The sequence below is a fragment of the Trachinotus anak genome, unplaced genomic scaffold, assembly GCF_046630095.1.
Source record: "Trachinotus anak isolate AG129_WGS33_773 ecotype Australia unplaced genomic scaffold, CSIRO_AGI_Tana_v1 ptg000003l, whole genome shotgun sequence".
Lineage (NCBI taxonomy): Eukaryota > Metazoa > Chordata > Actinopteri > Carangiformes > Carangidae > Trachinotus > Trachinotus anak.
In genome coordinates, this window is record NW_027273854.1 from 9,765,136 (window position 1) to 9,783,752 (window position 18,617).

The 18,617-nt window shown below is 43.6% G+C and overlaps 1 protein-coding gene across 2 annotated transcripts; it reads right to left on the reverse strand.

Annotated features, from left to right (window-relative positions):
* Positions 1-5,900: 5,900 nt before the first annotated feature.
* cdc42ep4a (CDC42 effector protein (Rho GTPase binding) 4a) lies at positions 5,901-18,617 on the reverse strand. Of its 2 annotated transcripts, none has more exons than XM_071473267.1 (2): positions 18,360-18,617; positions 5,901-9,164 (listed from the first exon to the last, which is right to left on the reverse strand). In XM_071473267.1, exon 2 carries the CDS (start codon positions 9,012-9,014, stop codon positions 7,956-7,958), a length of 1,059 nt encoding a protein of 352 aa, XP_071329368.1. In that variant the 5' UTR covers positions 9,015-9,164; positions 18,360-18,617; the 3' UTR covers positions 5,901-7,955. The 2 variants fall into 2 exon arrangements, with proteins under 2 accessions (XP_071329368.1, XP_071329379.1); XM_071473278.1 differs by lacking the exon at positions 18,360-18,617 and adding an exon at positions 10,123-10,381 and having other exon boundaries at positions 6,480-9,164.

The following is an 18,617-nucleotide window of genomic DNA, read 5'->3' on the forward strand; positions in this document are numbered from 1 at the left end:
TTATATTTCAAATAAACACTGGAGACAGATTCAGATTTCAAGCCTTAATCCTCCAAGAAAGAAAAAACATGTCTCATGACAGATGTGAGAATGTAAAGGTTGTTGAAGAGAGATTTAATCCAGCATCTGAGTGCACGTTTTCATTTCTGGCATTCACGCCTGCAGGATGGCGGCAGCGTTTGCTAAGTGTTTACCACTGCTGTTCCGTCTTCTGTCATTGAGCATCAAGCAGAGAAATGTATATAGGTGAATTTAATATGTGCAAGATCACCGCAGTCTATATAACAGTGTATGTGCTGAATTTTTTTATATCATCCACTTCTTAAATCAATATGCTTGTCTGTTTTTTAAAGTCATGAGCCTAACTGTTTAATTGTTTTATTAAAGTAAAATGTAAATCCATCCTGATTTGATAATTGAGAAAATAAAATAAATTAGACTCAACCCAATCCAACACATGCACAAGCACACACGATGCATCTGTTTATCGTCTGCTGGCTCTGATTGGCTGTGTAAACTCGGAGGAGGGGGAGGAGGAGGAGGAGAGTCAGAGCCTGGCTGGTAGGATGATGAAGAGAGCCAGCATCGGCTGGACTTTTCCCCCACTCCTCTCCAGCTCAGCCCTGAGGGAACCATGGCCAGAGGGAGGGGAGCAAAAACTGGATGACGGAGTTGTTAAATCGAGAACCAACACCCAGCACAGTGTGTTTTAAAGTCATCTCTCCACATCCACATGGAGCTCTGGGATTCTTCACCCTAGTGTTGTTGTCTATCTCTGGACACGCCCTGATTTATGATGCTGTTGAGATTTGGGGGAAGTGAATGAGCCTTTAAGCTGCTGCAGTTTTTCCGCTAGTGAAATGGGGCTTGTGCATAAAGTCGCATGAAAACAGGAAGGTGATAGACTGTAATGGAAAGATTGGCTCTGCCAGTGCTGATATTAGTGGGTGCACTATAAAATCACTGAGGTTTAGCCCACGTGAACAGAGGACACTTTGTGTTTTATAAAGCTGTAAGTGAAGGAATGCAGAGGCCTGAACACAGCCCCTCATCCCACCCAACCCAAAGAAGTGAATGAGCAACAGGTCAAATATCCTTTAGTATAGCTGCCACTACAAAAGTATTTAGAGGTGATGTCATAGCCACTGAGATGCTTTACTAAGTATACTTTCTGCCACTTGCTTGTAACCTTTAAACTAATATCTGCTGAAGCAGACTTTAATTTAAAGTACAGCTGAGGATGTGAAAAGTTGAAATTAGTTTTGGAGAAACACGGAGAGGTTCTGAAAAATTACTTTGTACATGCAAGATTGATACATATTTTAAAAAACGAGTTTAAAATAAGTTTGCTGAAGAAAAGCATAGCTGAATGAAAGAAATGTGTTGGACAAAAGGAGCCACTTATTTCCAGATAATCATCGCTCTAAATATCTGAAAGCATCAAACTCGTAGACTGTCCTTCAGCTCCCTCTGCACATGCAGTGAATGACTGGCAGTGGTATTACTCATTATGTCAGGGTAGAGGGAAGATTAAGTTGAATAAGGACTAGAAGGTCAAAGTTTAAAGCTGGCCTATGGGAGGTGACCCTTTGTGATCCCCCACTTCCTGGTCAGCTTTAGAGTATTTCTCTCCACAGAGGGCATGCACTGTCTGCCAAACAAGGAGGGTGTTGTATGGACATACAACCTCCTATTGGGATGGCGCCAAGTCTATGTTGGCAAGGATGTAGTCTCAAAGTGTGATCAACATCTAAAGCCTCTTTTTATCAATCCTGGTTCACTGATAATTGACTGTTCCCACCAATGGGAGATAATCAGAGTTGAATGGAGATTACATATATGTGAAAACCCATCCGTTTAGGATTTGATTAATAGAAAATGAACTTTATTTTTTATCCACAACTTACCAAAAGTTTATGTGTGGAGCTTTACATTTTACAGTGACCCCTTACATGTGGGTGTGTGGAGGAGTGCAGCATGCGTGGAGGTATATGGAGTGCTCTCCTTCCTCCAGTGTCAACCAGCCGTGGGCAGGCCTTGGAAGGGAAGCAGCCTCTGGCAGAGATGAGGGGGTAGAGAGCAGTAGAGCCCCCAGCCCCATCCTATGTGGTCATGGCTGAGTGCAGGCCAGGCCAGACCTCCTGGGGACACACATGGCTGCAGGAACCGATCTCCTCTTCAGCTTGAGTGAGACAGGGTTAGCACAGCACTGCTCAGACAGAAGGAGAGAATGGAAAATGAGGGGATGAATCATTGTTTCTGTGCTTATTTCAAAAATGAGCCCTCCTTGTTCAGATTTTAGTGTTACATGCTGGTTGCAAAAACAGTGCATCACAATTATCATGGCAGAAGTTGATTTTATGAATGTTCAGCTAAGTTTTAGGATCACTTTGAAGCAAAACAAAAAAAACTTGTGTATATTGTTCTGTCTGTTTGCTTGTTCAAAAAAGCAAGCAAAAAGAACAATAAAACTTTGTTGAATATTTCTGCCGCGGGGTTGAAGGTGGATTTAGCAATTGTGGTTCTGCATGATGGAAAAACACATTTTAACACCGAAGGTTTGAGTCCTGCCCAAAGAGGTTATGACACAATCTCCAGATTTATAAAGGAAACTGCTCACTGCAGAGTGACGGGGGGAGAGCGAGAGACAGGCGCTGTGTTTCCCCTGGAATAACTTTTCCATCTGAGAAAGCCATATGTCCCCACATTCTGACATACCTGCAACAATCCCTGAGCGGGAAGACTGCACTGATGTTTTAGAGGATGGGCTAATTTTTCACAGTCTTAGCAGAGGCATCTGAAGGTCTTTAAAGCAAGGACACCGGAGAAGCTCCCTGCTCCTCCCCCCACCACGTGTGCATGCGTGTGTGTGTGGTCTCCTGTTGCTGGCCCTGCAGTTCCAGGGTTTAGAGGTCAAGAGGTCACTACTGGGTACTGGAATGTTTATGTTCGCCGCTCCTGTTAGCACCAATATCCGTAGTGCTGCGTCTTGCTTTCTATTGGGCCTGTCTTTGAAAACACAAAGGGGGAAAAAATGTTTCCTAATGATAACATTTGTTAGTTTGACTGTCTTACACTGTTTGGTTACTTGGCAGATTGTACTACAGGCAGACATGCAGCATTTGAAAAGGCAAAGACAAATGACTGTGGCAATAAGTGTTGAGATTTAATCAATAAAAAGAGCCAAGAAGGCATGTCTTGACTGACAAATATACAGTAATGATCATTAAATCACTTGAAATACAGTCAAACTTTATCCCAGCAGAACTTTGCAGAGCAGAACAGAAGAAAAGACTATTGACAATTTTGAATTTTGCACTGACACTTATCGGTGAGGACAGGGCTTTTTCCCTGGAACAGGAATTTCTTTCTTACTTGCATGAAAGCTTAACTTGGCACACTTAGGATTCTATACATCTTTTATGGGCGGGCCTTCTCACTGGGGTACAGTATGCCCCCACCAAACACTGTGCACACATTTGGTCAGAGATATGTGTATCAAAGCATGGGAAAGGATGTCTGGAAGGCATCCAGTTTTTTTTTCATTTTCGCTTGCAGCCACAAACACACAGTTGGGGCTTTTCAAACCATGGCACTCGCCTTCTAGTTGTTTGCCAGCAAACAACTCCACACACTGTCATACATACACACACACACACACACACACACACACGCATATACACTCTCATACATACACACACACACACACGCACACACTCCTCCTCCTCATTGCAAAGCTACACAGCAGAAATGGCTGTTTGTTTATGACCCATTAAAAAAGGACTTGCAAACTACTGCTGCCAACATAAAAGAAAAATACTGGAGCTGCTTGGGGAGTGGTCTGATTTTTTTTTTTTTTTGGCGGGGGGGGGGGGGGTCACATGCTTATGTGTGTATGTGTTTGAGTGTGGGAGGGGAAAGGGAACAGAGCAAGGCATAGGGCGGTACATGAACAATTTTGTATTCTGTTTCTTTTTCCCCCATCCCCCATTTTTAACTTCCCCCCTCTCTCTCTTTCACTCCTTCATCCGCCCCCTACCCACCTTCCCTTCCCCAGTCCCCTCCACCAGCAGGTTGTTTAATACTTTCCAGATTTCAGCGTGCCGTCGGCCTCCTGGAAGAGCTGCTAGTCTGCTGATGGAATTTGGTGGAAAACGTTGTGGGTCCAGGAAGGGGCTCCTGACATAATAAACCTAAAGGCAATGAGCGCCTCCCATTGGCGGCTCCAGTCAGGAGATTTTTTTTTTAAATGTGAGTTGGAAACCAAAGGGAAATGACATTTGACAGCCTCTGAAGCAGATGAGAAACTACATCCAGGGTGTTGGAGAGGGTGAAACAGCTGCAAGGCAAACTCAAATTACAATGAGCTTCTATGGGGGTGGAGGTTGTTGGGGGGGTGGGTTGTGAAATGAGCCTCCTGAACAAATCAGCCGTCTCCAGTGTCAAGTTCAAATGTGTGGGACAACTTCTGCAGTTGTGTTCACATCCTGCCTCTTACTACAAATCACCCAATATAATGTCACTTGACAGTCTTGTTGATGAGTTTGAGATTTTTTTTTTTTTTAGCGGGGGGTGGGCAAATAGTTCTCTAGTCTATTTGTCTTTGTAACACAATACATGAATGAAATTAAAGAAACACATCAATAAATGTGGTGTTTTTGGGTGTAAGATGATACAGAAGTATTAAAAAGATCAATTCCCAATCTCAAAGTCAAGTCAACCATTACACTGACACACCCATCACCAGATGTGAATGTCACAAGGCCACTAGATGGCAGTAGATAACAAGACTTAATCAGAGTGATTTGCCCCATCCAGCCGGCGAGCAGCACCAGGGTGATGTATAATTCAGTTACAAGGAGCGATTAAAAACAAGACTTTTTGAAAAATGCAGAAGTGGTGACTTGTTAAGATTTAGTCTTTCCTTCTCAAAGAACAAAAAAAAAAATTAAGAATCTCTGAGGAGAGTAATGACTTTATCCAGACAGAGAAAAGAGGGATCAATAGCACTGCTGGTTTGTATTGACCACAACAATCAATATAAATGGCCTGTTGCTACCACAAGTCTAAGAATAATGACTTTTCCTAGCCCTCCAGCCGATTGGAAGCTCATATAATGTGACTGTGAAAAACTGAAAGTGGAAGGAGATTAAACATCCCCTGAAGTAGAGATGAAAGATTGAATCGAAAAAAAAAAGATGCCAAAAAGAGGAATGGAGCTGCGTTCTCAGTGTGCAGTTTTTATGTAGAGGGATTATAGGGTCAGACCTTGGACTGACTGCAGCAAGTGTTAACAAAACAGAGTGCACTGAACTTTGACCGAGCCATGAGGGGTTCACTAGTGTGTGAAAAGCCAAAGTGTGGTCTTTAAAAATCAAAAGCGACAGAACAATTCTGAGTCCATGATGATGAGTAGGATCTTGTTATGTGGCTGCCAGACTCATCCATCCTCCAATCAGGGTGCGAGGAATCACCTGTCATCACTGTTTATGAATGCAGCTCTGTAGGATGATAAACCTTCCCTCCATCCATCCATCCATTCATCCATCTTTCACACCTCTCACATCTATAACTGATGAGAATGTAGCTGCCCCGTGGGTTTATCAAAAAGAGAGCTTTTAAGGTGAGCCTTACCTTTTGACTTGTGTCCTCTCACACACACACACACACACACATTTACTCATGAGTCATTACACCACTTTCAGCTTGTTTCGTTAATACTTAAGAGACATGTCAAACTAAGGACTGAATTGCTTCCTTCCTTCCTCTTCTGGGAGAACCAGAGAATAGTGACAGGAAACGGAGAAGGCACTCAAGGAATTCCTTTGTTAATGCTGCTGATTGAGTAGCACTTCTATCCTCTGATGAACTGAAAAAAAAGGCAATGAAATACACAGCAGTAAAGATGTTCAGGCTTTCTTTTATTGAAAAATATAGGTTATTTTGGATAATACAGAAAAAAGGCTGTAAATATACAGTAAAGAAGACAACAGGCATTATATACATTATACAGAACATCGCAACACAGACAAGTTCCCATTCGCACAAAATTAAGCCTAGAAATTACCTGAATATATTATGTAGTGTTTGAGTGATTGGGAATATAAATATCCAGTTATGCAAATTCAGTCCCCCCCCCCCTTTACATGATATGACATCTTAAAAACACTACTTGTTTTCTTTTTTCTTTTCTTTTTTTTTTTTTTACCTGCAAGCTGAACTCAATCTTCACTTAAATTCAACAGAGAATACAGAGGAAGGAAGTGACAGACAGACGTGGCAGTCTCTCCCAAAAGTGAGCTTCACAACTGAAATGATTTTTGGCTCGAAAAATTGCGATTTGGCACATGTCAGTTTCAGTTAAGGCAGTGAAATCAATCAGCGCAACTGAGCCTCAATACGTCTGGTCACGGCTTTTAATGATGCAAGAGATACAGTCGAGCTGCAATGACTATGCAACTTGCATAAAAATAGCAATCTTTTTCTAAATGCCCTTGCATCTATTGCTGGCTGTGTCTTTCTTCTTTTTTTTTCCTCCTCTTCTTCTTCATCTACTCTTCAAACAGACATAACAAAAATATAGCAAAAGGTTTTTCAAGACAACAGATATTAAAACCCAAACAGAAGTAGTGTGTGGTTTAATTGTGCCTGCCGGTGCACTAATTCTCAACCATACATACCTAAACCCCAAAGTAGTGGTGGAAACTGTTTTATACATAAAAGGCAGCCCCTTAAAAAGGATCAACATTTTTACACAGTTCACTTGCACCACTGCATTTGCTCAGATGTACAGAAAAAAAAAAAAAAAAAACAAGGAAGGAAGTGGTTATCAAACTCTTCGGCTTCAGTTTGAAATGACAGATTAGTAGGAGGGAAGCCAGCCAATTCATGTCAGTTCACAGAAATCCATAAAAAAAAAAAAGAAATTGCCTTCAGGGTGAAATAAAGAATCTGTTCATAGACCAGAGACAACAAACACAGTGTGCCGTCCCTCTCCAGTGTGCCACACAGCACTCTACACACCTCTCGCTTCCTGTAGTAACACCATGCTTTATAGTTAATGCAGGCCAGTGTATGTCCATTCGCCTTTAGCCCTGCTTTCTTTAATTTAGCTTAAGCCTGTGTGGCGCTCACAGTGAATTAAAAACAGAAGAGAATTTTGGTTTGGGCTTTGTGGTCCATCTTTACAGCAGGAAGTGGCAGCCTTTGTGCAGCGTCACAAGGACCCTGAGTTACATAAAGGGAGAAAACTCTGACTATCTATGGTCCTTTATAGTACTTTAGTTTCATATTTTCAGATAAGGGAGGCTCAAGGCAGGACTTCACACTCCAGTGACAAAACACAGCCCCCTTTATTGTGACAAGATACCCACCAGTGATCCTGTGGTGACAGAGACCTTCTGTTCAGCTCCGGCCTCATGATGTCCCAGACAGAGAGAGAGAGAGAGAGAGCGAGAGAGAGCACACAACAACAAGAGAGAGGCAAAGCAAATGAAAAAAGCACATGTGACACGTCAAGTGAGAAAAGAGGAGAGAGAGGGAGAGGGAGAGAGTGAACTGAGCTTTAGTTATGGAAAGTGTTTTTCCTACAAAAGTTCCTTTCTACCCCGTCCTCCCTGCGTACTTCTGGAATGTTCCATATTCAAGAAGCGACCGCTCTTCCATGTCAGCTCCCTCACTGTTCAAAAAGGGAGAGACCGATTGACAGACAAACAGAGAGCGGAGGGTGAGGCTCTCTGACAGATGGAGTCACAGTCTCTTTGCAGACCTACAAAGCAAGAGTCCTCCGTCTTCTTCACAATCCCACTCCCGCAGCACCCGACTACAGTGTCTTCAAGTGCAAATCCACAGTGTCAAAGGACTTGCTTGTTTCACATAAACCCCTTCCAGAGCTCTGTCCTACTTTCTTTTTTGTTTTTTTTTGTTGTTGTTTTTTTTTCTAAGGCTTTGGACTCTCATACACGGATCTCATCATCTTCATCCTCCAAGAAAGAGGAGAAGTTGCTCTCCTCCTCTGGCGGGGCACTGAAGGTGGCGCTGTCTGTATCTCCTGCATATGTCTGACTGTTTGGTTTCTCATCCAGGGCAGCAGAGCCAGAGCTGGACACGGAGCAGCTGTCTAGATGCTGCAGGTGCTTGGGCCTTGTCTCAGGGGTGTACTCTGGGGTGTAGGGCCCTCCATTCTCTGGCCCCAGATCAATAGAGCTAGCTGGGTGCATAGACGGCTGTTGCTGCAGTTCTGCCTCCTCTTCTTCCTCTGCCTCTATCTGCTCCTCTGTATCTTCCTCTTTTCCCTTCTCCACACTATCCTCCTCCTCACCGTGGGCGCTGAGGGGCGGCGAGGCACGGCCCTCGCTGCTCTTGCCCTCCTCATAGCCGAGATCGTCATCCTCCTTTTCCATCACCCCCAGGATGTCACCCAGCATGGAGGGTCCCAGGTCGACATGGAAAGACATCACTGACACGGCGTGCTTCATTCCACCTCCATAGTGATGGGAGCTCTCTGGAAGCTCAGTCAGCTCACCGAAGCTTCGCTCCTCCAGTTCCAGGAAGTGGGGGGCCGCAGCTGCACCCGTCCCATCCAGCTCCCCGTGCTGCTTGAAAGGACTTGAGGACAGACTCTTTGCCACCATACTGTCCCCTCTGTCTTCATCATTGAGAAACGGCAGAGACATGGCATTCTTCACGTAGGTAGGCGACCCGCCTGGGACGGCCAGGGCGTGGTCTCTCTGTTCATCCACCCGGGTGACAGACTGGGAGCGTTTGCTGCTTCTAAAGGTACGAGACAGGAGGCCAGGCCGGGGAGAGCGGGGGAAGGATGTGGTCTCGGGGGGAGGTTCCCCTGAGCGGGTGCTGAGGAAGGAGGTGTCTCCAAAAGCATCTCCACTGCGACCTACGTGCATAGTGTGGCGGAAGTCGCCCAGTGGGGCACTGATCATCTCCCTGGTCAGGTCCATGCGTGAGCGGCGCTTGGTCTGGGAGGAGCCAGACACCAGCTGTTTCAAGATCGGCATGGCGGCTGATTAGGTTGTTTTGTTTTTGCACAAAGAGGTAGGAACAGATTCAGTCAGACTACGAAAAGAGCTTCCAGATCGTGAATGGGATGCTTGTTAGAGACCATGGAATGAATGCTGATGCTCCTTAAATCCAATTAGCCCGGGAACCTGAAAACATAAAATAAAAAATAAACAAATTACACAGAACCTATTCAGATCGTACACTTGTTTAAATTAAAAAAGGACAGTACTTCAAATCATATTTACTGGTGTCAAATGACTTGAATCAACTGTGACATAAAGCAAATAAAAGAAACTCTGTAGTCCATTTACTGCACAGCTTTATGTTGCGTAGAATATTCACATTTGACTGTTTAATCCTTTCAAGTAAACAAAAACATTTCTAGGAATTTAAAATCGTCCAGTAATTACAAGCGCTGAAGCTATCAATTTTGCAACTCTGTAATGATAAGCAACACTTCAAACATCTCTGTGTGATGACCCCTAAGATGATCTGTGGGGGAAAAAAATGACGGGGGAAAACCACAGGATTCTGTTTTAAAACAGCATTATAACTGAGAGTAAAAACACCAACCACAGACCCACATGATCTGGAGAGGAAGAGTTGAGGTTTGACTAATGCAAAGCTCAACTATGACTGCACACCATCCACTAGCAGACCAGGAACTTATCTTCTAGTCACAGAAATGTAAATGGAATTTCAACTGAAGAAACGAGAGATGACAGAAAATATTCCCTGGCCATCTTTTTCTCAGACAACAGTGTTACAGCCCCTAGAGGTTTGTGACTGACGGCTGATAGAAAACATGTTTTTGCATTATTGAAAACACGTAGCCCAGACAGAGGAAACCTCACTGCGGGCTGCCAGCTAGCCGCTGCTGCTTTCATCAGATGCTCCACTGGAGGACAGGAGCAGGGTGTCTCATTAGCGATCCATCCCAACATTATAAAATACACATAAAAAAAAAAAGAACACTGCCATGGTGGTCTGCGAAATGAAGTGCAAGCAGTTTCTCCAGACAGACATCAAAAACACATGCACCTCTGACTTGTGGGTGGAAAATCTCCACGGTTGCAAGCAAGCAGGCCTGAAGAAAACGCTTACCTTGCCGTCTTTAGTGTGCGTCTCTCTGACTTTGCACTGTGCTTCTTTTCTGTTTACTCATCTTCACGCGGGAACATCATCCAAACAGTCTGTGACTTAACCTTGACTTTGGGATTTCTTACAGGCAAGTCTTCAAAAGATATTTAAGTCTGAGTTGTTTTTGGTAGAAGTGCCATTGGGCGATTTCGGCTGTTTAATGTGGCAGGCTCTTTAGTGCATTGACCTCGTTCTTCTGCCTCTACCCCGTGTCTTTGCCAGCTGAGCCTCTTCCTGTTAATGCCTTCACCTGCTTCGGTTTCCATAGAAACACCCTCCTGCAAGCAAGCAACAGTGCTTCCTGTCAGGGGCCGCAGAAGGCTTCAAGCTTCATACAAGCATGCAACACATGGCCTCCGTCTGTGTCAGTCTACAACTCAGACAATGCTCCCTTATAATCTGATGTCTGCTATGTTTTCAGTCACTCACTCCGTCCATGTCGTGGCTATTTTTTTTTTTTTTTGGTAAAAATGGGAAGCAATAAAAATATATAAATGTTCCATTGCTGTAGACCAGGAAATCAAGAAACAAATACATGCAAAATTGCAGCATTTTTGACTGAGGCTGAGACATGATGTGAAAACTTTCCATGAACTCCAAATGGTTTTGTGCCAAAACACACAAACAAGCCCACTTTTTTTCACAGAATCATGTTTATTATTGAAGCTACATGTTCTGGTATGTTTTTCTTTTTTGTGAAATAATAATAAGGGGGAAATAATTCACACCCAGCCAAAAAACAAAGTTTTTTCTGAGCAGTTGCTTCTGGGTGGCATAAACAGACAGGGAAAAACAACCAGTAGATGAAACAAGGACAGATGGTAAAAGCCTGCCTCCCACTCCTTCATCTCACCCCCCCCAGGCCAGGATCAAGTTGAAAAGCTCAATGGTGCCCATTGCAGAGACACGGATGCAGGGATTCATTTCAGGCTCCCTGGCTGTGTGTTGTTCATCAGCTGAATCTAAACCAGATCCCGGAAACTCTGCAGCAGCAGCACAGTTCCACAGTTACATCAAACCTGATTCACAGCCATGCTGTATTTATAGCTTTGTGTGTCTTTGTGTGTGTGTGTGTGTGCATGCTAGTGTGGGTGTACACGTGAATGAAAAAGTGGGAAAGGGCCTTAGAAGGCAGCAGTTAGCGTGGGAACTACAGGGTCACAGCAGGGGGGGGGGGCTTGACTTTATAAACAGACTTTCACAACACTCTGGGTTTTGGCTGCTGGAGAAACAGAATGTGGGACAGAAACACACAGAACAGGCAAACGAGGCACATCTGCACCACTTCAATTTGACTGCGAAATTGGAAACCATTTACAAGCTTCTTAAAAACTAACACACACTGCACACATCCCTGACCCACAGCCTGTCAAGCCCTCTGAATGATATAGAGGATGACTGACTGGTCTTCCCATGGATGTGGCATTTCTCAGCTGCTGAGTAAAAAGCATCAGAGCATGCATGCATGCAAGCACACGTACACACACACACACACACACACACACACACACACACACACACAAATTTGAGCACACTAGGTCTCTCCTCTTTTTGCATCTGTTTGTGTAAATGATATTCCAGCCTGTTCCCCCCCAAATGTATGTCTGCTGTGGGAGTGTAATGTTAGCTCTGTTTAAGGATCACATAACTCAATTATCAATTTAAATACCTAAGCTGGGTCTAGGGAGGGTTCTAAATCTGCTTAAATATCATATGGTTATAGCCACGACTTTGTGGGAAGAAAACACACACCCAATTCTTCTGAGGGAGAAGCGCAGAAATAACACAGGAAGGAAGCAAATAGAAAAGGGCTCCAACTGAACGGATGACAAAAAAAGAAAATATAAATCAGATGATCAGACCTCAGTATGTTCACCTAGGACATTTTTGTGTCTCAAAGGAAATGCTGCAGTCATTTCTCAACGCTACAGACAGATGCTACATCAGAGGAAGTGAACAAATACTGGCTGCAAGCTTAAGCTATGACTCAGAAATCACTGATATAATTAACATGCATCCATTAAGATAGTTTTTGCAGCTCAGCTAACACACACACACAATCAGAAGATTGTGAATTTACTAGCATGACAAAAACTTCTGATCAACATCAGGGAGAGGTATTGAGCTCTTGATAATTTGCGTTAAAGACAAACTTAACTTTTCACTTCCTGTCAATACTCTCACACTAGGCCAGTCAACAATAATACACAAGAGATCACTCTCACACACACACACACACACACACACACACACACACACACACACACACACACACCTCTCAAACATGACTAATGGTCCATTTCCCTAATTGAATATTGATGCACCTTCTTTGTGTTTAATTCGTCCAGAGTGTATTCTACTGTCTGGGACAGGGCGGCTGCTGCCGTGGCGGTGGGGGCTGTCTGTCTGCCCCATTTGAAGCCAGTGACCTGGATGGACAACTGAATGACCTGAGGGTGAAATGACATTAGGGGGTGGGAGGCCTCATGCATCCAAACCTGTGTGAAAAACAGGGGCTAAAATCGCTGGTTTCCTCTCGTCTCACTGACGTCTCAACCCTGAAAATGAGTCTGACGATCATACCTTCAGCAAACCCAGTTCCATTCCAACACCAGCAAGGTCTCTCTCTCTCTCTCTCTCTCTCTCTCTCACACGCACACGCACACGCACACACACGTTCCAGTAATTAAGCAGACAAATGGCTTCTAGTAGATAGGTATCTGCCATGCAACTCAGTTAGCAGGCCTGAATATCCCATTTAGGAAGGAGCAGCCCTAGGACAAACAGTGGAAATCACATTATCTCTCAATCAGACAGACAGGGAACAACATACATCAAGCTGATGCTGCCCTCTGAGATAAATGCAGCAATGAGACAACACACTGCTCTAATGAGAATTTACAAATAAAGCCCTTAAAAGCTTACATAAAAAGCCAGATTTCGCTGTTGCTGAAATGGCCCATTTGGGGCCTCCTGAATGGGCATGCCATTTGCGTGTGGTGTTATGGATTCAGATCAAGTTGTTGACCTAAAGGGTATCTTGAGTGCCCTCCTGCCACACTACCCATTTTCCATGCCCTTCTCCACCATGCAGTTCCTATACAGCATGAGAGCCAAGGGCTCCTTTTGATCAAAGCGTAAATCCTCTACAGTCTAAAGAGCAAAGCAAATCCAAACTATTACTGTGAAATGCTCAGAATGATGGGGAAACATCGGGCATGGTAACAGATTTTGCCTGCACTTGCTGCCCGGCGCCTGTTCAGAGCCAAACTTGGTCAGAGCTTTTTTTTGTGACCAACTATTTTATTACACTTTGACAGGCAAAGCTGCAATGATCAATTGATTGATAGAAATGTAATTGGCCACCATGTAATTTTTTTGATAATCAGTTTCATCATCTCAAGGCAAAGTGACAAACATTTGCTTGTTCCAGTTAATCCAGTATGATGATGTGCTGCTTTTTTCTGTTTTATACCATTGGTATTTTGGGGATTTTGGACTGTTAGTCAAACAAAAGAAGGCAGTTGAAGGGCTGTGGGAAACTGTGATAGAGAACAACTAATAATTTAAATGAGACAATAACTGAGAGATAAATCACTAATTAAAATAATTTCAAGTTACAACTGTAGATAGCCTTATAAGTTTCAAAAAAGCCCAATTGAGAGACAGTATATGATTAATCAATCAAAAGCAAGGGTAATGAAGAAGACAAGACAAACACAAACACAAAAAAAAGAGAAAGAGAAAAATCACATATCAGTGTTTTTACCCGACAAGCTGGTGTGAGGCGGTCTGTTAAGCTAATGTCATGGTTTACCCAGCGGGACATTTTAGTCGGTAAGGATCAAAGTACAACAGATCTTTAGAGCTTTCCTGCTAATAAAAGTGCCTGTAGGTTTTTTGAATTGGCACCGATATCAGCAAGTGCTAAATCTGTCGCTATCCTTAGATCAGTGAGTGGAATATTTGAGGTAAGGAGCTTTGACTGGAAGAACAAACTTTCAAAAACTCAGCAGTGTTTAAAAATAGCATTCAGCATACTGCTAAATGATTATACAGGGAAACAGACTGTTAATGCCACACAATCAGCGTGGAACCATCGCTGCATTAATGGAGCAACACTTCAAACTTGAAAGCATCAAGAATAATAATCATCAATAGAGCAACTGTAAGCGTCCCTTACAGTTACACAAACAGGTCAGGCAAGCCAGCGAGAAGAAGGAGAAGTGATAGACAGATGATGACCAGGACAGCCAATGACAGGGCTCCTGGCAGAGAACAGGCCCGCAGCGAGTCAGCTTGATGTGCACCAGCTGACCTCTGACATCTCCCCGAGAGGAGATGACTTGTCTCTTTTACATTTACAGCCAACACAGCCTCCAGACACGACACTCCATCTCTCCCTGTCTGCTCTCTGCTTTTATGAAGCCGACAGCTTTTATTACAGGCACAAACAGCGGATGACAGACAAGAATGCCATACTTGAACGCACTCAAGAACGAAAATGATTCTGTGGGTCCAACAACAAGGCCGATGAACATTGTTTTTGGGATCTACAGGATCTACAATGCCTTTTTATGCACAAACAATAATGTCCATTCCTGCCCTGCTATCACGTCTGATCAGGATAAGAGTTACAAAACACGCTTCTGAAATTGCAGCCAGCATGGCTCGACATCACCGTCATCTGTGCACTGGGCATGGCATCTAAATAAACATGGAGGGTGGGGGGGGGGGGGGGGGGGGGTTGCATTTGGTGTGTCTCAACTGAGAGAAAGCGCAGAAAGGAAAAATTGACTCTGGTGATATCAACCAGACAACTTGCCAGAAATAACCACTTAACATTATTATGAATGTTTTCTGGAATGAGACATGGCTAAAAAACCCCTGAGCTTTTTCATTCTCACCCAGCTGGTCATGATAAAAGCTCAGCAACAAGCTCCAGGTCATTAATAATTACCCTCGTCTCCACAAAGACATCTGGGCGCTCTTAAAATGGCACAGAATTGCAAGAATTTGACTAATTACCACTCAGATAAATGACCGACATCAATGACCTCTACTCAACAATTAGCCTACTGTTTTCTAAAAGCTTGGATTTCATATGCATAGCTGCTAATTCATGGAGAAACATGCTGATGTGTTGGGGGGTGCGTCCACAGGAAGGGCAGGGAGAAAATGAGGCGGTAAACCCTCCCATCTCTCCGGAAATCTACTCTTCCTGCCCTTCCTGACCAGTTGTAATGTAAACACGGCCGTCCTCCATCATACTGTATTACTGACGGGCTAACCAAACAAACACAGCTCATATCTCCATCAACACTCAGTTTTTAATAACCTAACATGGGTCTGGGCCAGTGTTGGGGCTGAGTGTTCAACAACAGCTCCAAATGCAACAGTACGTGGAGCAGCTCAGGATGAGTTACTTTAATTATTTTAGAAGCTAAACACAACCGGATATTCTCCATAGCGGCTCCGGCTGAGTCACGGCTGATGACAGCTCTGGCCTCAGGCCCAGATGTCCGTACCGTCACCCAGGACAGACCGACACAGTGTGGCCAGGTGTCTCTTCAGAGCTGCAGAAGAGGAGCGGGCTTACATTTTGAAAACACCCGAGTGGAAACCTGTGCCTCTCGATGGAAAGAATGCAGGGAAATTATGGGATCCAGAGAATCTTGCTTTAAAGTGCGAGAGTGCCATAATTATAGAGTCAGAAGAGCATAAAAAGGCAACAAAATGCACAGGCTGGAGGGAAGCCAAAGACGCAGCTATCAAACAGTCCAACTTTGCGTCAAAGATTTTAGTTTTAATAAAACACCAGAAACCACTCAACACTGTGCGAGAGAAATTTCCTCCACAGGTAATCTGCAGTGTCACTCTTAAGTGGATAATAACTTTACTGTGCACCAGCTCTCTTTCAGAATTTAATATCCAATTATTGGATTAATCCAAAGAAAATAAAACAGCCAAGAACATCCAAGATGAAAGTAAAGGCTGACTTCTCATTAACATGTGTGCTGTTTAAAAAAAAACAAGCCCCTGTCATTGTCTATTACTAGGCTGATATCTACTCTATAGAATATTTACAACTGTGACAAGGAAACAGGATGGAAAAAGAGAACGAACATTTCCTTTCAGTACCAAGCCCATCGTGCTGTGTCACAATGGAGCAGGCTGGATAAGAACACAAAACAATGCCTCCAAACAAAAGACACAGGAACAAACACAGCTTTCACACACTGACATATGAGACGCCCTTAGAGTTTAATGATGGGACAAGGTCATAAAGAAGGTAAGTGGCAGTGGCAACTATGTCCATAAATTAAAACGAAGAGAATAAAAGTTTTCAAGTGAGATTGCCGCTGGGATTTGTGTGTATCATTTGCAGGCCTGTGGTAGTGACTGAGGCAGATGACAACCTGTTAGTTGAACTGCACATGATTCAAAAGACCTGTCACGTTGTCTATAATAATCCAGCAGTTCACTGTCACCATGCTCACAGGCATTCCAGGAAAAAAAAAAAACGGTTTATATTGGTATTTCCTGGAATGTGAAGGGGCTGGACAGGACACACACATTGCCACAAATGAGCGCACAAACTGCAGACATGTTAAAACACGGGTGCAGGACTATACATCATACACTGGTCACAAATAACACACTGAAACTTCAACACTACGACAGAGAGAGTCTGAGGTGCGGATCATCTTCAAAATGAAAGTCAGGTGCACAAACTTGTTCACTTTGGTAAACAAAATTCTGAGCGGGGTTGTGTTTCCTGGGCTTTGAGCCAGCAAATGCTGTCTACACTGCGCAGTGCCCAGTAACAGAGAGGTTGGCACAGTGTCCCAACACCACGCAGAGGATGATTAACTTTCACCTTCAGGGACTAACCATATGTCTCCTGCAGGCAATTAGATGCTTTGTAATTTAAGAAACAGAGGAAAAGTGGAGGGGGCAGAACTTGTGCAGGCTGGTTAACAAATGTGTCGCCTGCTCAGAGAGGCATTTCAGAGGCACTTCTTCGAAAAAGTAAACAGGCTAAGCCTACGACACATAAATCTTGGCGATGAGGTTTGCTTGTTTGTTCTGTCTTCAACCTAAATCAATCACAGAACATTTCACAAAAAAAAAACAAACAAAAAAAACCCTCAGAGTATTTTGGATAGCATGGGTCAAATGTCATATTTAAACCTTTTAAAACAAAGAAAACCACCCCAATTACCTCACAAGCAGAGCCCTCTGATAACATTATCTCCTCGAACAATTGCTGAGGACTTCTTATCAGTATGGCGGTGATGGCCCACAGACCTGAGGCCCATCACCTTATTATTCCGGTGAAATGAGCTCATCAGATGCCATTGTAACACCCATGCCAAACAAGCTGAACAGGACTGGCAAGCTCTGGGATGTGTGGGTAATGAACTGGAAAAATAACACAGGTGCGTGTTGGGGCAGAAAGTGTGCAACATGGGGCTTTTTTTTTTTTTTTTTTTTTTTGTTTAGTCATCCCAGTGTGTGAAACCCACTAACTTCATATCAAGTGCCCCGTGTGCCAACTGCACTCAGTTCCTCTCACTGGAGTAAGTTTACACATGTTTCATAATATAAGCATTGCAAAAACGTGCATTTTCACCTTTACAACACATTCACTCACTATGTCATCAAACATGTCTTTGGCCGGAATGAGGCCTATGAAAGAGTTTTCCTTTGGAGTATAGTGATAAGCTAAAAAAAAAAAATAATAATAATAATAAAAATAGTGATGAGCTAAAAATAAGCTTTAAAAAAATGGTGTTATTATGTCATTAGCTTCAAAGCAAATGACATGATAACACAAATAAATCCATATTGTTTCAAACATCAGCCTGATACCCGAGACTGTAATTGCCTCCATGAATTGTTTAAAAGCGTAAAAATAATTCTTTTCATTGAACAGCGCTTGTGTTTACTTCTGGCTGCCGGGTCGATCGCATTACAATAAAGCTGTGATTCTGGGTGGGTCAATTGCAGAGAGAACAATAAGAAGCTGGCCACAAAAGCGTCGGCTGCCTTGCTGTACGACGCATCCACTGAGACACTGAATAAAGCCGGGCTCCGAAACACATCCGCCTACTTGAGCTGCATGTGAAAGGTAAAGATTACATATTAATGCAGCGAAGTGTATGTGCAAGCACAAACACAAAAGCGCACACACTTACCGAGCATCCCATTCATAAAAGCCGGGTGCTGCACCTCTCAAGGCCCCCAGCAGGCTCGTCAGTGGGGGTGCGCTCATCAAAAGAAAAGACGCAAAACGCCCGGATCGACACTTGCGACTCCAGACAACGCTGTTAGACAAACGCGTCTCTCTTCTTGTGTGGAAATACTATAGTGGCTGTCACCGCATCCTCAGATGCTGCTGCTGCTGCTCTGAAGCGCAATAACTCACTACAATGCCTCCTGCCTCGGCAGCGTGC

Coding starts and splice junctions, on each gene's coding strand:
- cdc42ep4a (XM_071473267.1), bottom strand. CDS start 9,014: ATGCCGATCTTGAAACAGCTGGTGTCTGGCTCCTCCCAGACCAAGCGC.